A 19,030-nucleotide genomic window follows, 5' to 3' on the forward strand; every position below is an offset into this window, starting at 1 on the left:
GCAGTTAAACTAACCCCAATTGTCTTCTCCTCCCGCTTCAGTCTTCTCTTGCCCCATTCTTTCATGATACGCTTGATTTCTTGTGTAACAAAACAACCCAGACCGAAAAACAACTTACAGAAATAGCAGCAAGTTTGAGTTATATAGGAGAATATTTAAATGAAAGGAAACAGCCTAAGATGGCAGCTGACACATCTAGTGAAAAACCACTGGTCCACTGGGAACAATTCCTTGTGCCTGCAGTGCCTGCTAAACTAGAATTCCCATTCTGACTCACCTTGTATTCGCTAAACCTTTGCTGTAACAATATCAGGGTTTTTCCTACCTCTATTCTGTTCCGTGTTCGATCTGTTTAATCCTTCTATGTTTCCTCCTAAGCAGCCACAAGTAGCTTCTATACCTCTATATAAAAACTCTACTCTTGGACTGCCCCTCAACCTCAAAGAGGATTAAAAAAACCCCAAAAGTTTAGACTCTGTCTCGTTAGCTTAGCTAATGGTATTTCTGGACAAGTAAGAACTCATTACTGCCCCAAAAGCAGCCACCTCCCAGATTTCTGTGCACCACATACTCCATCCAGATCCTACTAGAGATCTTCAAGTTCTAATTCTTGTTTCCTTGTGTGGTTCAATGAACAAAAAATTCCTCATGAGTGTTGCCAGAAAAGGAATAACCAAAATTTCGGTAGCCCTCAGTAAGAGATTCTCAATTACGACTATTCAACTAATACTGTCATTGCGAACATAACACACAGTATCTTGCTGTTGTGTCCAAGACATCAGAAACGGAAATCTCTTTTCCAGCTGTTTCCCAGAAACCTGTGCCATCCTCCCCTCGCTATCTTGTGTACTGATGTCTGAAATAGCAGGAGGGAGAAAGAAGTGTCCCATTTTTGTGGTAAACTCTCCCACAGAATCGAAGCAGGTGCAATTTTTACACAGAAACTGAAAGGGTTCCTGGAATTGCTACTATTTTGTCAATGTAACTTTTTGAGCAATTTGCATTTTTTCAGGCTTTTGCTTCATAACTACTGGTGATGAGATGGTGAAAAAGAAATTCTGGATTTCAGCATATGCCCTCAACTAACACTCTAGAGGTTTTCATTTGTCCTTTTCTGGCTCAAGCAAAGGTCAGTTTTATCCATCAGTCTCTCCAACTGACTTAGAAGAACTGCTGGCAGCTCCAATATTGCACCTACCTCTGGCAAAATGAACTGCTCGACTGGCTTGTACCACAATCTGTTCACTTGCACTCCACAGCTTGGTGGACTAAAGCGAGCACTGAAGAGAGCTTCCTGCAAACAGCAGAAAAGGAAAGAAAAAAAAACCAAAACCCACACATTAAAAGTACAGTAAGATTATGCAAATCTTGATCATCTCAACTAAATACAATGGAAAGAGGCTTATGGATCGTATATAACATAGTGAAAGTTTTATTCTCACAGACTCTCCAGAATTCAAGTGCTGGACTGACATGGTGGAAGCAAACAACAACAGAACAAGAGTACAAGTTCAACTTGAATCAAACCAACAGAGCACATCACCTGGAAGACTCAGGCTCTTCTCCCAGTTTAGTGATTCTACATTTTGTTTAAATAGCTGACTACTATTAATTGCAACAGATGATGCAAATCTCTAAAACCTAATTGCTCCTATATTATATAGGCCACCAAATGGCTCTTAGGTAATAACAAATGACAAAGATGCGGCATAGCCAGATTTCCAGTCTCCAAGCACTGCTATGATACTGTTTTTTCTCCTTACTGGAAGTAAAATAGCTAATACCGTTCAAGGTATTAGGCTCTCAACGTTTAGAATTCTACCTTTTTTCAAACATAAGCCTGAATACAATTTTTTTTTTTTTGCTATTATAAACCAAACTCATCAGAAGTTCGTCATAAAAGCAACATCAATATATTTTTCCATCTTGATTTTAATTATTAGATTAAATTTAAACTCTTTCTGCTGCAGGACAGCCTTGAAATTGGGCTATTGTGTTATTGGTAGAGGTAAATGCAATATACCAAATGCAACAATCACACTCAATGATTTTTTAGCTTCAGGATACCGCTAAGCTGTTCTATCAAACACATAATGGCTTGGGAGTCGGGGAAATTATCACTGAAGTTTTATTACTACCTGTAAATAATGCCAGTTTCTAGAAATGTCAAAATATTTTGCCAGAAAACAGATACAAAAAAATTACATCTGTCCTGCATCTCTCTGCTTGAAGGCACCAAATGTGTCTTGGTATATGTGTGTTTTTATTCAACAGTTTATTTTTTTATTCCTTAATACCTCTCAATACTTTAGAGCCTCAAGTGCAATGGAAACTGAGCCTTGGAATTAGATATAAGTGCTCTTTTGAAAGGTCTTTTAAATTAACTCGTATCACTTTGTGAATTTCATCTTTTCCTCATCTAGGAGGTATGTGTGTATACACATACATCTGTGAAATAAGAATTTGCATTGCAACAGAAGAAAAATATAATGTATATGCTTGTCAGTTAAGTACTTCTCTTCTAAATCACCAACACAGCACGGCCCTTTCTTTAAGAACTTAATCCACAATAAAGACCCAACATGCCTTAATCCACTTTCAAAAGATAACTACAATGCTTTACCTCATGTTCTGCCTGGTACAGTTTTACAGTGATGTTCCTCTGGAATCCCACCCCGTCAGCCTCATAAAATACCCCAAGACTGGTAATGACAATAGGGTAAAGTACACGGAAGTTCACACTGACAGTTCTGTCTTCAGACAGCACAGAAGGTTCATCCTCAGGGAGACTGAATGCTTCGATTTCCTGATTCAAAACTGTATGAAAAAGTAAGGACAGAGGTAATTTGAGAAGACTTCATAGTTCTTGAGCTGGACACACACTAAACAGACTGGATACATGAAAAGCATTCTGATTAATTAGCACAGCTTGCAAGTGCACAAGGATAATCAAATGCTAGAGGAGAAGAAAATACAACTGGCTGCAGACTGCAGCAAGTAGAAACTCAGAGCGGTACAGCAGTCTGCAGGCTACTAGCAATTGCAAGTCAATGCTTACACTGGGAAAAGACTAAAAACACAATAAATCCACATAATAAGGACAAAAACACTATTTGACTGCATGAGTATCTGTATATCGGCATATTAAAATAATTATTCACATATCAAAATGGCATATACTTCCACTTAATTCAGCTGCCTGTTTTTTGGCATTATCGCCTCCCTAAGGTATCATTTATTCTCGGGAGATTGGTTAAGCAGTTGATGTTGTCATTCAAAGAAAAAGTAACAGAAGTTTCATTTTATGGTAAATCATGGCTTAAGTGCCAAGCAGTCCTTAGCTGACTTGCAATTAGAGAGCAAAAATTAAGAAAAAGAATTACAGTTTTAGTTAGGAATTTTTGTATGGCAGTATTTCATTTTTTTCCTCATGGGACATTTCTTAATTGTTCTCTCTCTGGAGCAGAATCTGAGAAACCCATCAGTCAGACATGCTTAGAATTCACTTCATCACCAGAGAAGTACATCTGACACTCCAGACTCTGGTGTCTTGCTTCTTTCTTCACACATAACACTAGACAAGGTCATTCTGACTCCCTCCAACTTCTTTTTACACAGAGATCAAGTAAAAATTCATGTTATATGGGAGACACTGTTTCCTGATGCAAGGAAAATGCAAATCCATTAGAAGTCAATGGCCTCCCCTTCACATTCCCAATGATTTGTCCCTTTAATGCCTTCACATGGTGCTTACAGGAAGATTATGCAACTGTTAGACAGCGTAGGCAACATTTATTTTCAAGACTGGCTGTCTCAGTTAAGGACCCCAAACTACTCTCAGAAAAGACAATTAGTTCTATTTCAGATCACGGATTTTTTTTTTTAAAGTTAACTTCTATACCTGGGTTACTGATGTTCAGAAGTTTGCAGGAGTAGGGGTCTTCTCTGTCCTCCACCGGCACAGCACAACCATGCGCACCTATTATAAACTTCACAAGGACACTAAAATAATTTGGTTTTATTAACACCAGTTCTCTTCCCTCCTCCCTCCATCTTCAATAAGTTTATTTAATCACAATGGTGTGCCTTTCACAGGATTAAGATTCAACACCCTTTAAATATTAGCAATGAGAGTTTGTATGTAGAGCAACCACATGAATCCCCTCACAGGGTCTCAATTCCAAACCTACATTAATGTTTCACATTTCATAATGAAGATGCAAGAAGATTGGCAACTAGGAACGAGATTCAAGACAACCAGTAAACTAAACAAAAAAACCACCAAAGGATCCTAAAGACCTGCCTTTCCCTACCTAGTTTTGCTACTTAATTCAAGATTTTTTATATGTTCTGCATTCAAAATGCAAAGGAAAAAATATAAGAAGAAAAAGACACATAGCATCAAAGCAGGATCAAGAACTCCAGACTATCCATTGGAATGAAAAATCTCAATTACAGGTTGTAGCAAAACAACTGGTTGCTTTTTCCAGACTCAATCATGGCTGTACCACAGTCAGAAGACAACATATAGTATGTAAAAGCAAGAGGATCCACCTCAGCCTAGTCTTTTACCTAGTAGCTAAGTATCCTCCTGGAACCCCACATAAGCATGAAAGGTCACATTTTTAGATGACTGAAGTAGCTTTGCTTTCACTCCAAATTGCATGCAGACAACAAATTTGTCAACGGTAAGCAGCTTTCAGTGCAAGGCAGGTACCAAGATATTTACAGGAATGAACTGCAGCAGAACTTTCTCTGCAAGAACAGAGCTGTCTATATAGACCATCAGGTCTATGCAAGCAATCAGAAGGGTTCTGCTGGTCACTCACACTGCAGCAATTTGATGAACCTGGTTCAGTGGGAAACAAACCTGAATTACAACAGCTGAGGCTGTTGTAAAAGAGGGTTTTTTTGTTCTGTCACCAAATGCAATCCCACTTGCTTTCAAGTATCCTGGATTACTAAGTATTTCAAGTTGCACACCAGACAATGCATACATTGCAAAACAAAAAAAAGGGAAAGTCTTAAACATCACTAGCAAACAGAGGCAACTAATTGCAAAACCAAACAACAGTGAACGGTCAGACAATTACATTTATTCCTTGTATTAAAAAAACAGCTACAGCCCAGAACAAGAAGTATTCTTATATATTGCTAAGCAGATTAAAAAAAAAATTATCAGGGTACAAAAAGCTCACAAATAAAGCAAAAAAGAGAAATAACAACAACAGCAACAACAAAGGATTAAATAAAGGTATTTAAACATTATAATCTTCCGCCCGCCCCCCCCAAAAAGAAGCTCCAAATGACAAAACACTAGAGATTACCGTTGGCTCAGTGCAGGATGTTGTTTCAGGTGCTTGAACCAAGTGTTCCTTATAACACTGCGCAGTTCATGATTGTGTCGAGCTGACAAAACACCTACAATAACATCATAATGTTTCAGCTTCCACTGAGGGAAGAAGGCCAGTGGACCTAGAAATAGAAAGTGACAAAGATTCATTATATGCACGTATTACCACAAGCCTGAGTTGTAAGCAATAATTAAAACACATCTTAGAAGCAAGAGCACTGGGAACCTGAAACACTAAAACCAAGAAGCTGAGTTACTATTGTGTTCTTGGTTCACAGTCAAGGAAACATTTTCAACATTCCAAAACCTTCATTAGCAATCTAGGAAAACTTTATTGCAATGATCTAAGCAAGTCACCACGGGTAAACAAAACTAAGAAACTGGGATTCACAAAGCATGCAAGACCACAAGCCTTGCTTTTGACCAACAGAATCTTCTATTCTTTAAATATTTGCCTGCGTGCTTTGGGAGCAATCTACCCTCTGAGAACAAGCTCTTGCTGGGACTCTGCTTCCTATCAGTCATCAGAAACCTTGTGGGCAAGACAGAAGGTTCTACTGTTCCCTCTGCAACACTCTTGAGACAGCCTGGGCTTTCTGCTTGCCCACTGATACCTCCACCAGCATAATTTAAGCCTTGGGGCTTGTCATCGCCAGTGCCAAGCCTTCACTATTAGAATTCACCACTATTCTACCCAGGGGTGGAAAAAAAAAAAAGCATTTAAACAAGGCCTGCCAGATTCAGAAATATGCCCCTTTCCCCTCTTTTCAAAATTGCTGGATCACTGTTCTGCCTCACCATTTCAATCTCGTATGTTAAGGCCAATCATTTCTAACCTTTTGAAGTTGAACATCACTCTGCCTTCACGCAGGGTATTACATCCCTATGCTGGGGAATGCTTATTCACAGCTAGAAGTCACTGCCAATCCTTGTAATCCACAACTTACCTTGTGCTGTTTTAATTTAGGGATCATGAAAGCTGGACTTGATTTCAAGCAAGGTTATGACCAGATAGAGATCTGAGAAGCCCTGACCTAAAGCCTGCAAGCAGTCAGGCAAGTAGCTAAAGTGCATTTGTTTAGTTTAATTGATCAGACATTCTCAAGTTAAGAGAGATTTATATTTAGCTTTAGCATAGGATTGTTTTCCTCTCATCTCACTATTTTTTTTAATTAGGCTGCAGATAAATAAAATAAATGTAAGTATGAGTGCCCTCTAAACTACCGTGTACAACACAGACATGATTTTTTAAAATGTAATTTTAAAGAGACCAAAAATATCACCAAGTCTGTATTGTGTGCTCCTACTCAAAAGAGTTGAATTATAATCCAGATTTTACTTTCTGTACCAGCATGCTCTTTTTCCACTTTTGTCTTGTTACAACTGATGACCAACCTAGGACCTCACAGCACCTGCCACAAGGACTATGGTGCCAAATCTCACCCAGATATTCACCCAGCCTTATATTCCATCTTCAGCATGCAGTGGAGATGCCTTGGCGTTGCTCTGCTCTGCACTGAACCAACCTCAAGAGACCTTAGAACATTTTTGGTTTTGCTTTAGGGGTGTATTGGGTTTGCGAGGCAAGGGTTTGGTAGCAGGGAGGCTACAGGGGTGGTTTGCATGAGAAGCTCCTGGCAGGACCTGTGGGGAAAGAGGAGCCCATGCTAGAGCAGGTTTTCTGGGAGGACTCGTGGCCCCACAAAGGACCCACACGGAAGCACTGTGTTCCTGAAGGACTGCACCCATGGAAGTGAACCATTCAGTCCATGAAGAACAGCAGCCCACGGGAAGAACTCACATTAGAGAAGTTCATAGAGGAAAGCCTCCCGTGGGAGGAACCCCACACTGGAGCAGGGGAAGAGTGTGAGGAGTTCACCGCAGGGAGGAAGGAGCTGCAGAGGTAACATTTGATGAACTGACTGCAACTCCTATTCCCGTGAGAAAGTATAGATATTGGGAGTGAGGTCAAGCTTGGGAAGAAGAGGGGGCTAGGGGAAACTGCTTTAAGATATAGGTTTTATTTCTCATCATCCTAGTCTGATTTGATTGGTAATTATATTAATTCCCCCTAAGCTGAATCTGTTTTGTCCAGGACAAATCAAACAGTGCTCTGCAACTGCTTCTTAGAACAATACCAGATGTGATGTTTCATGGCCTAACTTTCCCCTGTCTATTTCCCATTAAATATTTCAGTTGTAAGCATGCAAACACTGATCTTCCCGAAAAAGGCTAAGTTTCACAGTTATTTAAAGTAATCTGTACTGACAGCAGCCACAAGCTTATCAATAACTTAAGGTGAGCATTAACCTATTAGGATAAGTTTACATCAATTCATGCTCAGTACAACTTAAAAACACAAGCAGCAAGCCACAAGTCCCATTCCTCAGTTTTTCACTGATGTTAACTGTTAATTTCTTATAACAACCATGCATCGAATTGGTGGCAAGATTCAGGAATACGGTTGGTTTGCTGACAGGGCAACAAGCCTATACAACATCCGCAGAAATTTGTAAATCAAACACATTGCTCAATCCAAATCCAATTTTAGTTTTCCTTTATGCTGGTAAACACTAACTATCCAGAGGCTCCATATGTCATCAGAGGTCATTGCATAGCCAAGACCCACCAGGTCTCCATGACAGCAGAGGTATGTGAGACACACACAATCAGACGACTACAGCATTATAGCAAATTCCTCTGTAGTCTCATAATTCTTTCTCACACATCCCTTCTCTTTCCTTATTCTTCCATCCTTTGATTATTCTTTAAAGAGCCTCCGCAGCCTCAACAACAGGCTTTCCATAATAAGTCTCACAGGAGGACTAACGTGTTTGTAGAATGCACAAAGTATTGTGTACACAGATTCAGTTTTTTAAGATATCCCTTTTAATTAGAAGCAGAACTGTTTCATTAAACCAAGATTAAAGAAGAATAAAACTAAAAGCAGAAATCTATGGGGTGGCTTGACTCAGAAAAGCATAAGTTGGCTTAAATCAATTTAAAAAAAACCCCTAAAAATAAGCTATTCAAATCAAATATACATACTTTAATTAGTTTATATTTTAAATGAGTTATGCTTTTCCTTATGAACTATTCACGTGGGAACAATGTTAATGTAACAGATGCTTCAGAATTAATATCCTACTGCTTTTAGAACAGACAACTCTTTTTTGTTTCAGTAAGATAACATTACAGTGCTCTATATTCAGAAGATTGTCTTCTCTGTCCCAAGAGTAATGCTATTTTACTTTAAAAACCACTCAAAAAATGGAAAAAAAGGAGAAAAACTACTTTCACAAAATCCTAATGAGTAAGCTCTCTGCTTGTTAGCAAAGGTTTCTACTTCCTATGGAACAGTAGGAATAACACTTGCTAAACTTTCAGAAAAAGAGATTCATATCTCTCTGAACTAGCACTATTAAGTGAGAGATAAAGTGAGAGGCACAGGGGAAAAAAGACTAAGGCATTCATTTATATGGATAATTCAGATATGTGTATGAATATGATCTGATGCAGCATAACTTAAGAGAAAACATTGCTGATCTCCAAGTCAATAATAATAATAATCAATAATAATAATGATAATAATTTACACAAGCAATCAATACTTGCCACTGCAGACCAAACTTATTGATCTTATGTTCTATTTTTGATATATTTAAGTGTTCATAATAGGCTTAAAAAATACATACTATATCACTGTTATACTGAACTGGTTGTGCCAGAAAATTAAGCTTTTACATTTTACAATTACAAAGACAAAAAAACTGTAAATTGGTAGGAGGGAAGCTACATTCCACAGTAAACCCTAAAAGTGTTGCTAATCAACGGGATGCAGGAGAGGAGGAAGCCTTCCCAATTCAAAGGTCACATTATCACTAGTTGTCTCTCTTTCAAATTCTTACCATCTTAAAGCTGTATTTCAATTGCATCACACAGCCCAAAACTTCTCAGTAGAACGTAAGTAGCTAGACATGCCATGCCTACCCTACACCCTTTTAGCATCAGGAACAAAATTGCTGTCACTTTGCTGTTTCGCTTGAGGCTGCTAACCCATAGGAAAAGGTACAAAACCACGGAAGAAAACAGCCCTCTCTCAGCTGCTGAGACCCATTTAATTCTGTACAGAAACTGCAAGATGTACTTCTGTCAGCTCTAAGACTGCCAAAGTCTGATCTGCCTGAGTCTTGTGCCACGCAGTTAATAACAAGCTCCTACTGAAGCTTTCTTGGGCTGGGATATTTGTAAGGACAGGCTCCCACACAATTCTCCGATGTTTGACCATACACAAAATTCTATTAGTACAGCTTTTCACTTCAGTATGAGCTGCAGTAAGCCTTCACAGGATTCTCAGTCACCAATTTTCATGAAACTTAGTGAAAACACTGGTCTTTTGAGATCTCCACCTTTCTGCCAAGCTTGACTGAGAACAGATCAAAGTTAGGGAGAGATGCAGGAAGAGGTAAACAAATGCATATTTAGAGCACAAAGCTGTGCCCTTAGAAGGCAAGGTTAAAGACACAGAGGGGCATCTCCTGGTGAGATGACCACAGAAAGAGATCAGCACTGGCAGGCAGTCTGCTGGCCCTGGTCAGATTTTAACCACCTCAGCAGCAGTCACTACCTCTTGAAGTTTTTCAAAATCCCCAGCTACAAAGATTAATATGCATCTCTTCTTCCTGTGAGACTGATTCTCAAGTAAAATGTCAAGTTAAGCTCTTAATTATATTTGCTGTCATTATAAGGAGATGAAAAGATTGAGAGATCATTTAGCTTGATTTTGTCAATAAACAAGGTAAACATAATCTTGCTGCACATCTCTCTATTGATGAGATAAACCAACAGCTAAATTTGTCAGTCATTTTCAGTAAAGTCTGACATAGTGTGTGGTCCCCAAAGCAATTAAGTCCACACATTTCCCTGCATTAAGAAACACAGCAGCATAGGCTTACCTGCACTATCAGGCACCAGACAACCTCAACTAGAGGCTGCTAGAATAAGTGAGCGCCACACAAGGCTGGGCTTTGTATCTGCTGCTACCCATGCAGCCACTTTCTTTTCTTTTTTTTTCTTTCTTTTCTTTTATTATTTCTTTTCAATGAATGGAACTAAGTAGGCCAGGCAGAAGTTATTAAGAATACTCACAACTAATCCACTTCATAACAGAAAACATAAAAGGAACAGCACTCCCTCCCCCAGAATAAAACCCACACATTCCAGGTTATCTCTGGCTATTCTTGTGACTTTGCAACCATATTCCTGCTTTTAAATGTCTTTCTCTTTCTTCTGTGCTTTGTGAAAGATCCAAACAAACATGCAGGAAGGAATTAACTGAATATAAAGAAGGTTTGTATTCCCAGAATGCTGACACACACAGGAAAAGAACAAACCAAAGAGCAAAAACAGCTCTTTCCCCCTCTCTAGTCTTCTTCACTTAAAGTAATCTGCTATAGCTCACCTGCATTACAGGTTTCTCTGCAAGCAGAGCCACACGACCCTCCTGCAGTACCTACTTTATACCAGAGCTAAAAATCACCAGAATGTGCATCCTTGGTTTCTGCAGGGGCACAGTATTCCTGGAGACAGAAAAGCCTTTAGACAAGCTTTTAAACCAGCTTTACAGATGCAAAGAGGAAAACCTCTGTAGGGAGATTTATTTATTTATTTACTTATTACAGCAACAGCATTCCATTCAAGAAACAGGACAGCAGGGTCGTTCTGAGTTGCAAACTAAGAGTACTAATACTGGTGGGATGGTGATGCAGCACTTAGACATTTCTAGACAAACCTGGGAACAACAGCCAAAGCATTAGAAGCACAGACACAAAAGGAATAAAGCATATCCTTTTTGCAACAATGAATCTGATTCCATCCTCCCTTTTTTTAGGGGGTGAAGGGCAGGGAGGGGGCACAGCACCTTTATCTTTGAAAAGTAGTCACCCAACCCTGATGCCATAAAACAAAAGGCTACTCCCAGGGAAGGCTATTTGCTCCTTTCTGGCTGATCCACTCAGTGGGCAATTTAGAAGACAACTGGTGAAGAGCTTCCTTCAGCTACAAGCCTTGCTTTCCACCTCTAGCAGAACTGGTACTTTTTGACCCCTAGTCCCAATGCCAAATCACAAAAATGCAGCCAGTGCTGCCTGTTAATAGTTGCCAAAGTCTCAGACATCAGTCCACAGAACAACTACAAACTCTAAAAAAAAAAAAAATCCAATTTAGCTTGAAAATACTGTAAGGTTTGTTGTGGATTATTTGTCAATTACTTCATACCCAGCAAAGGTGAGGGGGCTGGTTTTGCTGGGGACGGTCCATCCCTGGAAAACGTTATAGTAAGATCTCATAGATAAGACTAGGGAACAACTGGAATTTTAGGTAGAACTGCACAGCTACTGCCAATGCCAAACCTCACCTGTTGATGGAAGGTTTCGGTTTCCGAGGCCATCAACCTACTAGTCTTTATCTGCCAACAAAAGATGAAATAACTTTGTGACCGTGCATGCTACTCCCTGACAGACAGGCTTAACATATTTCATCTTTTCTTAGGAAAGTATCACCTTTTGGCAGGATTTCTCCTTACAGAGTATGGCATCACTCATCCTCAGAGGCCGCTTTTACATTTTGTTACTTCAGTATTGAAAAGCCAAAAGCAGATTAAGTTCTCTCTGCTGCTCTCTCACCTGTCACGCACACAGGCTAATTCGTGAAGGGGCACAGTCCTAATTCTGCAAGGCAGAATATTAAACGCCAGCCTGACCAACCTTCCATTAGGCCAGTGCCTGGAGAAGTACGTGCTGAACCACAAGACAACAGATGGCATACAAGCAGCTTCTAGAAAATGGTGGGGTTTAATCTGTTGCATAATTATTCACTAATAAATGCTCGACTCCAACAAAACCAAAAGGGCCAGCTCTTAGCTGCCACACTCCCCCATATATGTCACAGGAATAACGTCTAAAAGGGCATTAGTATCAGCAAAGAAGTAGCACATTACACTTGGTGTGTACAGCTTTCTGATCAGATACTGTAACTGAAGCCCTACAATGAATAATACGACTTGTGCCATTAATTAAAACACAAAATTAGCAATGAATCCACCTGGAGTGCTAATAGCAGGTCTGTCTGTTCTTTGTCAAGTTTCTGAGGTTAATTTATAATTAGCATTTATGTAAGATTTTTACAAAAAATAACTAACACTTCCTACCCACGAGCTTCCTTTGGATAGCATTTGTTTGTAACCGGTTAGACAAGGTTAGACAAGACCGGTTAGACAAGCTCTCATTCTACTAGGGCACTTCAACCACCCTGACATATGCTGGAAAAGCAGCCCAGCAAGCTGTAGGCAATCCAGAAGACTCCTGGAGTGCATTGAAAATAACTTCTTAACCCAGCTAATAGAGACCCCCACCCGAGGGAATGCAACACTGGACCTGAAGGTCACCAATACAAGTGAGCTCATCAGTGACAATAAAATTGGAGGCAGCCTGGGCTGCAGTGATCACATGCTGGTGGAGTTCAAGGTCCTGGGAGATATGGGACAGGCGAGGAGTATAGTCAGGATCCTAAATTTCAAGAAAGCAGACTTCCAGCTCTTCAAAGAGCTACTCAGTAGGACCCCCAGGGACACAGTCCTTGGGGACAAGGGAGCAGAACGGAGCTGGCAAATAGTTAAGGATGCTTTCCATGAGGCACAAGAGCGCTCAGTCCCCAGATGTAGGAAAACAGGCAGGAAAGGGAAGAGACCCGCATGGCTGAGTCGGGACCTGCTGGTCAGACAGAAGGAAAGGGAACTGCACAGGCAGTGACAGTAGCGACAGGGAACCTGCGAAGAGTATAGGGATGCTGTCTGGTTGTGTAGGGATGGGGTCAGGAAGGCCAAGGCGCAACTGTAGCTGAACTTGGCAAGGGAAGCGAAGACCAGCAAGAAGGGCTTCTACAGGTACGTCAATGAGAAAAAGAAGGTTAGAGAGAGTGTACACCCACTGATGGATGAAAATGGTGACCTCGTATCAGCAGATGAGGAGGAGGATGAGGTACTCAACAACAAGCTGGAGAAGCAGGCCTGTGCAAACGTCATGAGATTCAACAAGGCTAAGCGCACAGTCCTACACCTGGGTTGGTTGGGGCAATCTGCGGTTTCAATGTAGGATGGGGGATTATGTGATTGAGAGCTGCCCTGTAGAGAAGGACTAGGGGGTGCTCATTGATGAGAAGTTTGACATGAGCCAGCAATGTGCACTCACAGCCCCAAAGGCCAACTGTATCCTGGGCTGCATCAATAGAAGTGTGGCCAGCAGGGCAAGGGAGGTGATTTGTCCCTCTACTTTGCTCTTGTGAGACCCCATCTGGAGTATTGTGTCCAGTTCTGGAATCCTCAACATAAGAAGCATATGGAGCTGTTGCAATGGGTTCAGAGCAGGGCTACAAAGATGATCGGAGGGCTGGAGCACCGCCCATACGAGGACAGGCTGAGAGAGTTGGGGTTGTTCAGCCTGGAGAAGAGAAGGCTCCGAGCAGACCTTATAACGACTTCCCAGTACCTGAAAGGGGCTACAGGAAAGTTGGGGAGGGACTTTTTCTGAAGGCTTGTAGGGATAGGACAAGGGGCAATGGCTATAAACTGGAGAGGGGCAGATTTAGACTAGACATAAGGAGGAAATTTTTCACAGTGGGGGTGCTGAGGCCCTGGCACAGGTTGCCCAGGGAAGCTGTGGCTGCCCCATCCCTCGAGGTGTTTAGGGACAGGTTGGATGGGGCCTTGGGCAGCCTGGGCTGGTGGGAGGTGTCCCTGCCCATAGCAGGGGAGGTGGAGTTAGATGATCTTTAAGGTCCCTTCCAACTCAAACCATTCTATGATTCAATTAAACCTAAAAGCACATTCTTGCACAAGTCTTGATCAGAAGTGTGAGCTGCTGTCCCATTAACAGATGAACAAAAAGAAAGCAGGAAAACATCCAAGTCAGGACACCCAAACAAAGGCCAGTGCCTTTAGTCCCCAAGCCGATCTTATTTATTTTTCCAATTAATGAGTACTGCCTACTAGAAGTGCACTCCTGTGCCACCACAGTGAAAGTGATCACAGAGAAAGTCAGAATACTGCACAAAGAAAGACACAATTGAGGGCCAAAGCAGGCAGGCAGACTACAGACCTTTCACGTAGGGTAGTTAAGAAGAAGGCCTTATTAAAGGAGGCGCTTCCAACAGAGGAAGAGAAGTAGATGGAATGAGTGAAAACAGGAACGCTTGTTTATATTTAAAAGCATTTGACCTACAGACGACAAAAATTAACTGCCTTCCAGAAATTGAAAGCCTATTTTGCCAGCAGATATTAGAAGTACCTGGATTGCTCAGTTTAAGAAAACCAAGGTTTCAAACAGATGCCTTTGATCTCTATGGATACATGGTGGAGGTGTACTTGAGGAGGAGAAAGACTCTTTTAAATGAAAGCCTTAAGAACACAAGGGCATAAACCAGTTGCAAGTAAGTTCAGGCTAGAAATGAGGAAACATTTGTGATGAGGACAAGTTTCTGGAACAGCCAAGCAAACAAACAAAAAGCCACTCCCAACCCTTCACTAAATAAATGTAGGCTGCCCAGCTGCCATTTTAAGACAGAGATCAAGAGTTGCTTCTCAGAAAAAATAAGCAGAATTGATGGCCAGACATGTTTACCCCAGTCTTGGGTTAGCAAGTAAATGATATCAGGGTAAATAATCACTAAAACAGGTTATCAACTTTTAAACAAATTTGTGTGTGATGACTATTGAGAAGGGAATTAAAAGCCTCAAAATCTAGAATTGCTGTTCACTCTGCCTTTCAACGCCACTGGTACCTGATTTTGCAACTGTTGAGACATGCAGACACTACATAGAAATATCAAAGAATACACTCATAATGCATGTTTATGTCACAGCTATTCTAAAACACTGTCCCATGATCAGATTTAATCTTTATTCATACCAGTGATTACAGGTAGTAGGTAATAAAGAGCAACTGGAGCAGCATGTAAGAGAAAACCAAAGAGATTACTCAGTAATCAAATGAAATAAGGCTGGCTTTATCAGGCAGTACCAGATCCTCTTAAACAGCTTAAGATTCAAGAAGCATTTTAATACACAGGGACATTTCTTACTCTTATATGTGAATAATGTTCCTAAAACACCTGAATAATAAAAAAATATATAACACTGAAGGCCTCAGAAATAAAAGAGGTCTCTTAGCTCATGCTTCATTCCTCTGCCAAGGCAGCCATCCCTACAGCCTGCACATTTCACAGTACTTTGAGGGCTAAGAGGTAGACTCTTCCTTAAATTATCCAGCAAGGATCAGGCCTACAAAGGCACAGCACACGTACAGCATTGAGCTCTTTCCTATGGAAAATTTAAGTGCTCTTTTTATAAGAGGCATTAGTTTTCCTCTCCCTGGTGTGAATACATTACTCAATGCATTACAATTAAATAAACCTTACATAAACAAAACGTGTACTTACTCTTTCACTACTGAAAAAAAAACGTTTTTTCAACCCCTTATCCTAACATTACCCGATGTAACACAGTCTCACAGTAACAAACTCCAATAACTGCCTGTAATAGTGAATCTCTGAAGGGCAAAGTTTCTTCCTTCTCCCAAACTGAGAAACTTTGGCATTTTCTTTAGAAATGTTTGTTAGTGGAAAACACATTTCTCCAGGAAAGATTCCACACCGCCACTTCCAACTCTTAATTAATGCACTGAAGTTACAAAAGCAGCACAGTGAAGGAACAAAACCAATCAGACCATTCATTCAGACATTTCAGGCTAACAACTAGACCTCCTGTTCTTTTACAATTCAAGCGTGACCACTGCTCCTTTGATATGCAATGGACAGAATAGAGGCACAGCAGCTCGCCTACCACTCTGCAGCCTTCACACTGCCTCAATGCACTGACCTTGCTCCTTTCACACCTGCATTAGTAATCACCACAGGGCCACAAAAATTATCTGAGGGCTGGAGCACCTCTCCTGTGAGGCAGAGAGAGCTGGGGTTGTTCAGCCTAGAGAAGAGAAGGCTCTGAGGAGATGTTATAGAAGCCTTCCAGTACTTTAGGCCCCCCTTTTAGCCCCCCTTACAGGAAAGCTGAGGAAGGGATCACTATCAGAAAGTGTAGTGACAGGATAAAGTTTTAAACTAAGGGAGGGTAGATTTAGACTGGATATAAAGAAGAAATTTTTTACAACGAGGGGTGGTGAAACACTGGGACAGGCTGCCCAGGGAGGCAGTGGAGGCCCCATTCCTGGAAACATTCAAGATCGGGTTGGATGGGGCTCTGAGCAACCTGATCTGGTGACGGATGTCCTTGTTCGTGCAGGGGAGTTGGACTAGATGAGGTTTAAAGGTCCCTTCCAACCCAAAGCATTCTATGATTCTATGATCAGCAGCCTCTCATTTCCTCACAGTTGTGAGTTACGCACGCTCTGCACAGGGAACAGGTGCCGGTGACAGAGTGAGGCTTTGTTAGGGAACAGGCTACTGGGTCACTAAATAGAGAGGAAAGCAGATCTCAAGTGAAAAATAACCCACCATGTTTTCCTTATTTTTTTTTTTCAGATGCCCTGTAGAGTATTTCTTAGTGCTCTCAAACAGCACCTATGGGAAGCAGACAGAAGTTTCTCTTCCAAAGGTTACCCGTTTTCTACCATGCACACTTGGAGCCTAAAAACTACAACTTGGTTTATGCAGAGCACAGTGTAAGCCATCAGGGCTCTGATTTCACTTGTGTCAGATCATAGCTATGATCCTATGAATAGCTTTTTGCACCACAGGGGGGTTAAAGACTGCTAACGCAAACACGGCACCATGCAAAGCACTATTCCTAGGATGGGGAATGACCGGACACAAGTGAAATCGGTTGGAATTCCTTCTCCATGCGTGTCTCGGTGGGGGCAGAAGGGGAGCAGAGGTTTCTGAGGGAAACTGCTACCCAAAGAAAGCAGTGGCTGTGGTCACCACCTCCAGTTTAAGCCACCGAACCAGCCCTGCTCTCCCCAGCTCCACGTAAGGATCCATTACCAATGGCTCTGTGGGCATCTTTTCCCAGTGGGCTCTCTGTGAGCCTGCCAGCCAGCAGGCATTCCCGCTGGGAGAAGTGCTGCCTACAGCCACACCAACACCACCACATCCTCACCACCACCAGCATTGCCACTAGCACCACCAGCAGCAGCAGCATTGGCACCACCAGCAGTAGCACCAGCAGAGCAGCAACACCAGCACCAGCAGCATTAGCACCACCAGCATCACTAGTAGCACCACTACCAGCACCACCAGCAGTAGCACCACCAGCAGTAGCACCACCACCAGCAGTAGCACCACCACCAGCAGTAGCACCACCACCAGCAGTAGCACCACCACCAGCAGTAGCACCACCACCAGCAGTAGCACCACCACCAGCAGTAGCACCACCACCAGCAGTAGCACCACCACCAGCAGTAGCACCACCACCAGCAGTAGCAGCACCACCAGCAGCAGCACCACCAGCAGCAGCACCACCAGCATTAGCACCGGCAGCAGTAGCACCGGCAGCAGTAGCACCGGCAGCAGTAGCACCGGCAGCAGTAGCACCGGCAGCAGTAGCACCGGCAGCAGTAGCACCGGCAGCAGTAGCACCGGCAGCAGTAGCACCGGCAGCAGTAGCACCGGCAGCAGTAGCACCGGCAGCACCAGCAGAGCAGCAACACCAGCACCAGCAGCATTAGCACCACCACCAGCAGCAGCACTAACATCACCAGTAGCACCACTACCAGCACCAGTACCACTACCAGCACCACCACCAGCAGTAACACCAGCAGAGCAGAATTTAGCACCACCAGTAGTAGTACCAGTAGAGCAGCAATGCCAGCACCAGCAGCATTAGCACCACCAGCATCCCCAGAGCAGCACCACCACCAGCACCATCAGCAGCATTACCAGCAGCAGCACCGCAAGCACCAGCAGCATTAACACCACCAGCACCACCAGCATCACCACAGCAGCACCACCACCACCGGCACCTGCAGCAGCACCAGAGCAGCACTGCCAGCCCCAGCCCCCCCCAGCCCCGCTCCCCCCGCCCGAGGCGCCCCCCCCCCGCTCCCCCGGCTCCCCGCACCTGCCGGGTCCGTCCCGGTGCCGCCGAGCAGCAGCCAGAGGTGCAGCGCGACCCCGACCGCACAGGGGCACAGCAGCACCAGCCAGTTTCGCATCGGCCGCCGCAGCCCGGCCCTTCCCTTCCTCCCCTTCCCGTCCCTTCGCCGCCGCGCCGGGCCCGGCCCCGCCCCGCGGCCGCCGGGAGCCCCACAATGCCCGGGGGGCGGGGCCGCGCCGGGGGAGCGGCGCTCGGGGACTTGTGCGGCGCAGAATCCGAGGCCCTTCTGAATATGGCCCCGCTTCTTGGGGTAGCGGCGGGGAGAGATACCAGCTTCAGACAGAGAACCCCAGAAGTCCCCAAAGAATGTCTGTGTTTTAGGTTATCCAGCCAGGTGGACGCTCCCTTCAGGTTAACTCCTGACCCACGTCAGCTACATCTTACAAGGCAATTATGCAATTTGGGTCAGGGCAGCCTGCGGTTTCAATGCAGGATGGGGGGTGATGTGATTGAGAGCAGCCCTGTGGAGTAGGACTAGGGGGTGCCGATTGATGAGAAGCTCGACATGAGCTGGC

The 19,030-nt window shown here is 43.1% G+C and overlaps 1 protein-coding gene across 2 annotated transcripts in view; it reads right to left on the reverse strand.

The window, feature by feature from the left end:
* Positions 1-18,626, reverse strand: part of B3GALNT2 (beta-1,3-N-acetylgalactosaminyltransferase 2) — a 34,314-nt gene extending 15,688 nt beyond the window's left edge. For both annotated transcript variants that reach the window (XM_069852381.1, XM_069852380.1), the window contains exons 1-5: positions 18,480-18,626; positions 5,328-5,475; positions 3,902-4,002; positions 2,624-2,817; positions 1,199-1,294 (exon numbers count right to left, since the gene is read on the reverse strand). In XM_069852381.1, the coding sequence (XP_069708482.1) occupies positions 1,199-1,294; positions 2,624-2,817; positions 3,902-4,002; positions 5,328-5,475; positions 18,480-18,573 (633 nt within the window). In that variant the 5' untranslated portion in view covers positions 18,574-18,626. The remainder of the gene's footprint in view (positions 1-1,198; positions 1,295-2,623; positions 2,818-3,901; positions 4,003-5,327; positions 5,476-18,479) is intronic.
* Between the last annotated feature and the right edge of the window lie 404 nt (positions 18,627-19,030).

This window comes from Phaenicophaeus curvirostris, chromosome 2, assembly GCF_032191515.1.
Source record: "Phaenicophaeus curvirostris isolate KB17595 chromosome 2, BPBGC_Pcur_1.0, whole genome shotgun sequence".
Taxonomy (NCBI): Eukaryota; Metazoa; Chordata; class Aves; order Cuculiformes; family Cuculidae; genus Phaenicophaeus; species Phaenicophaeus curvirostris.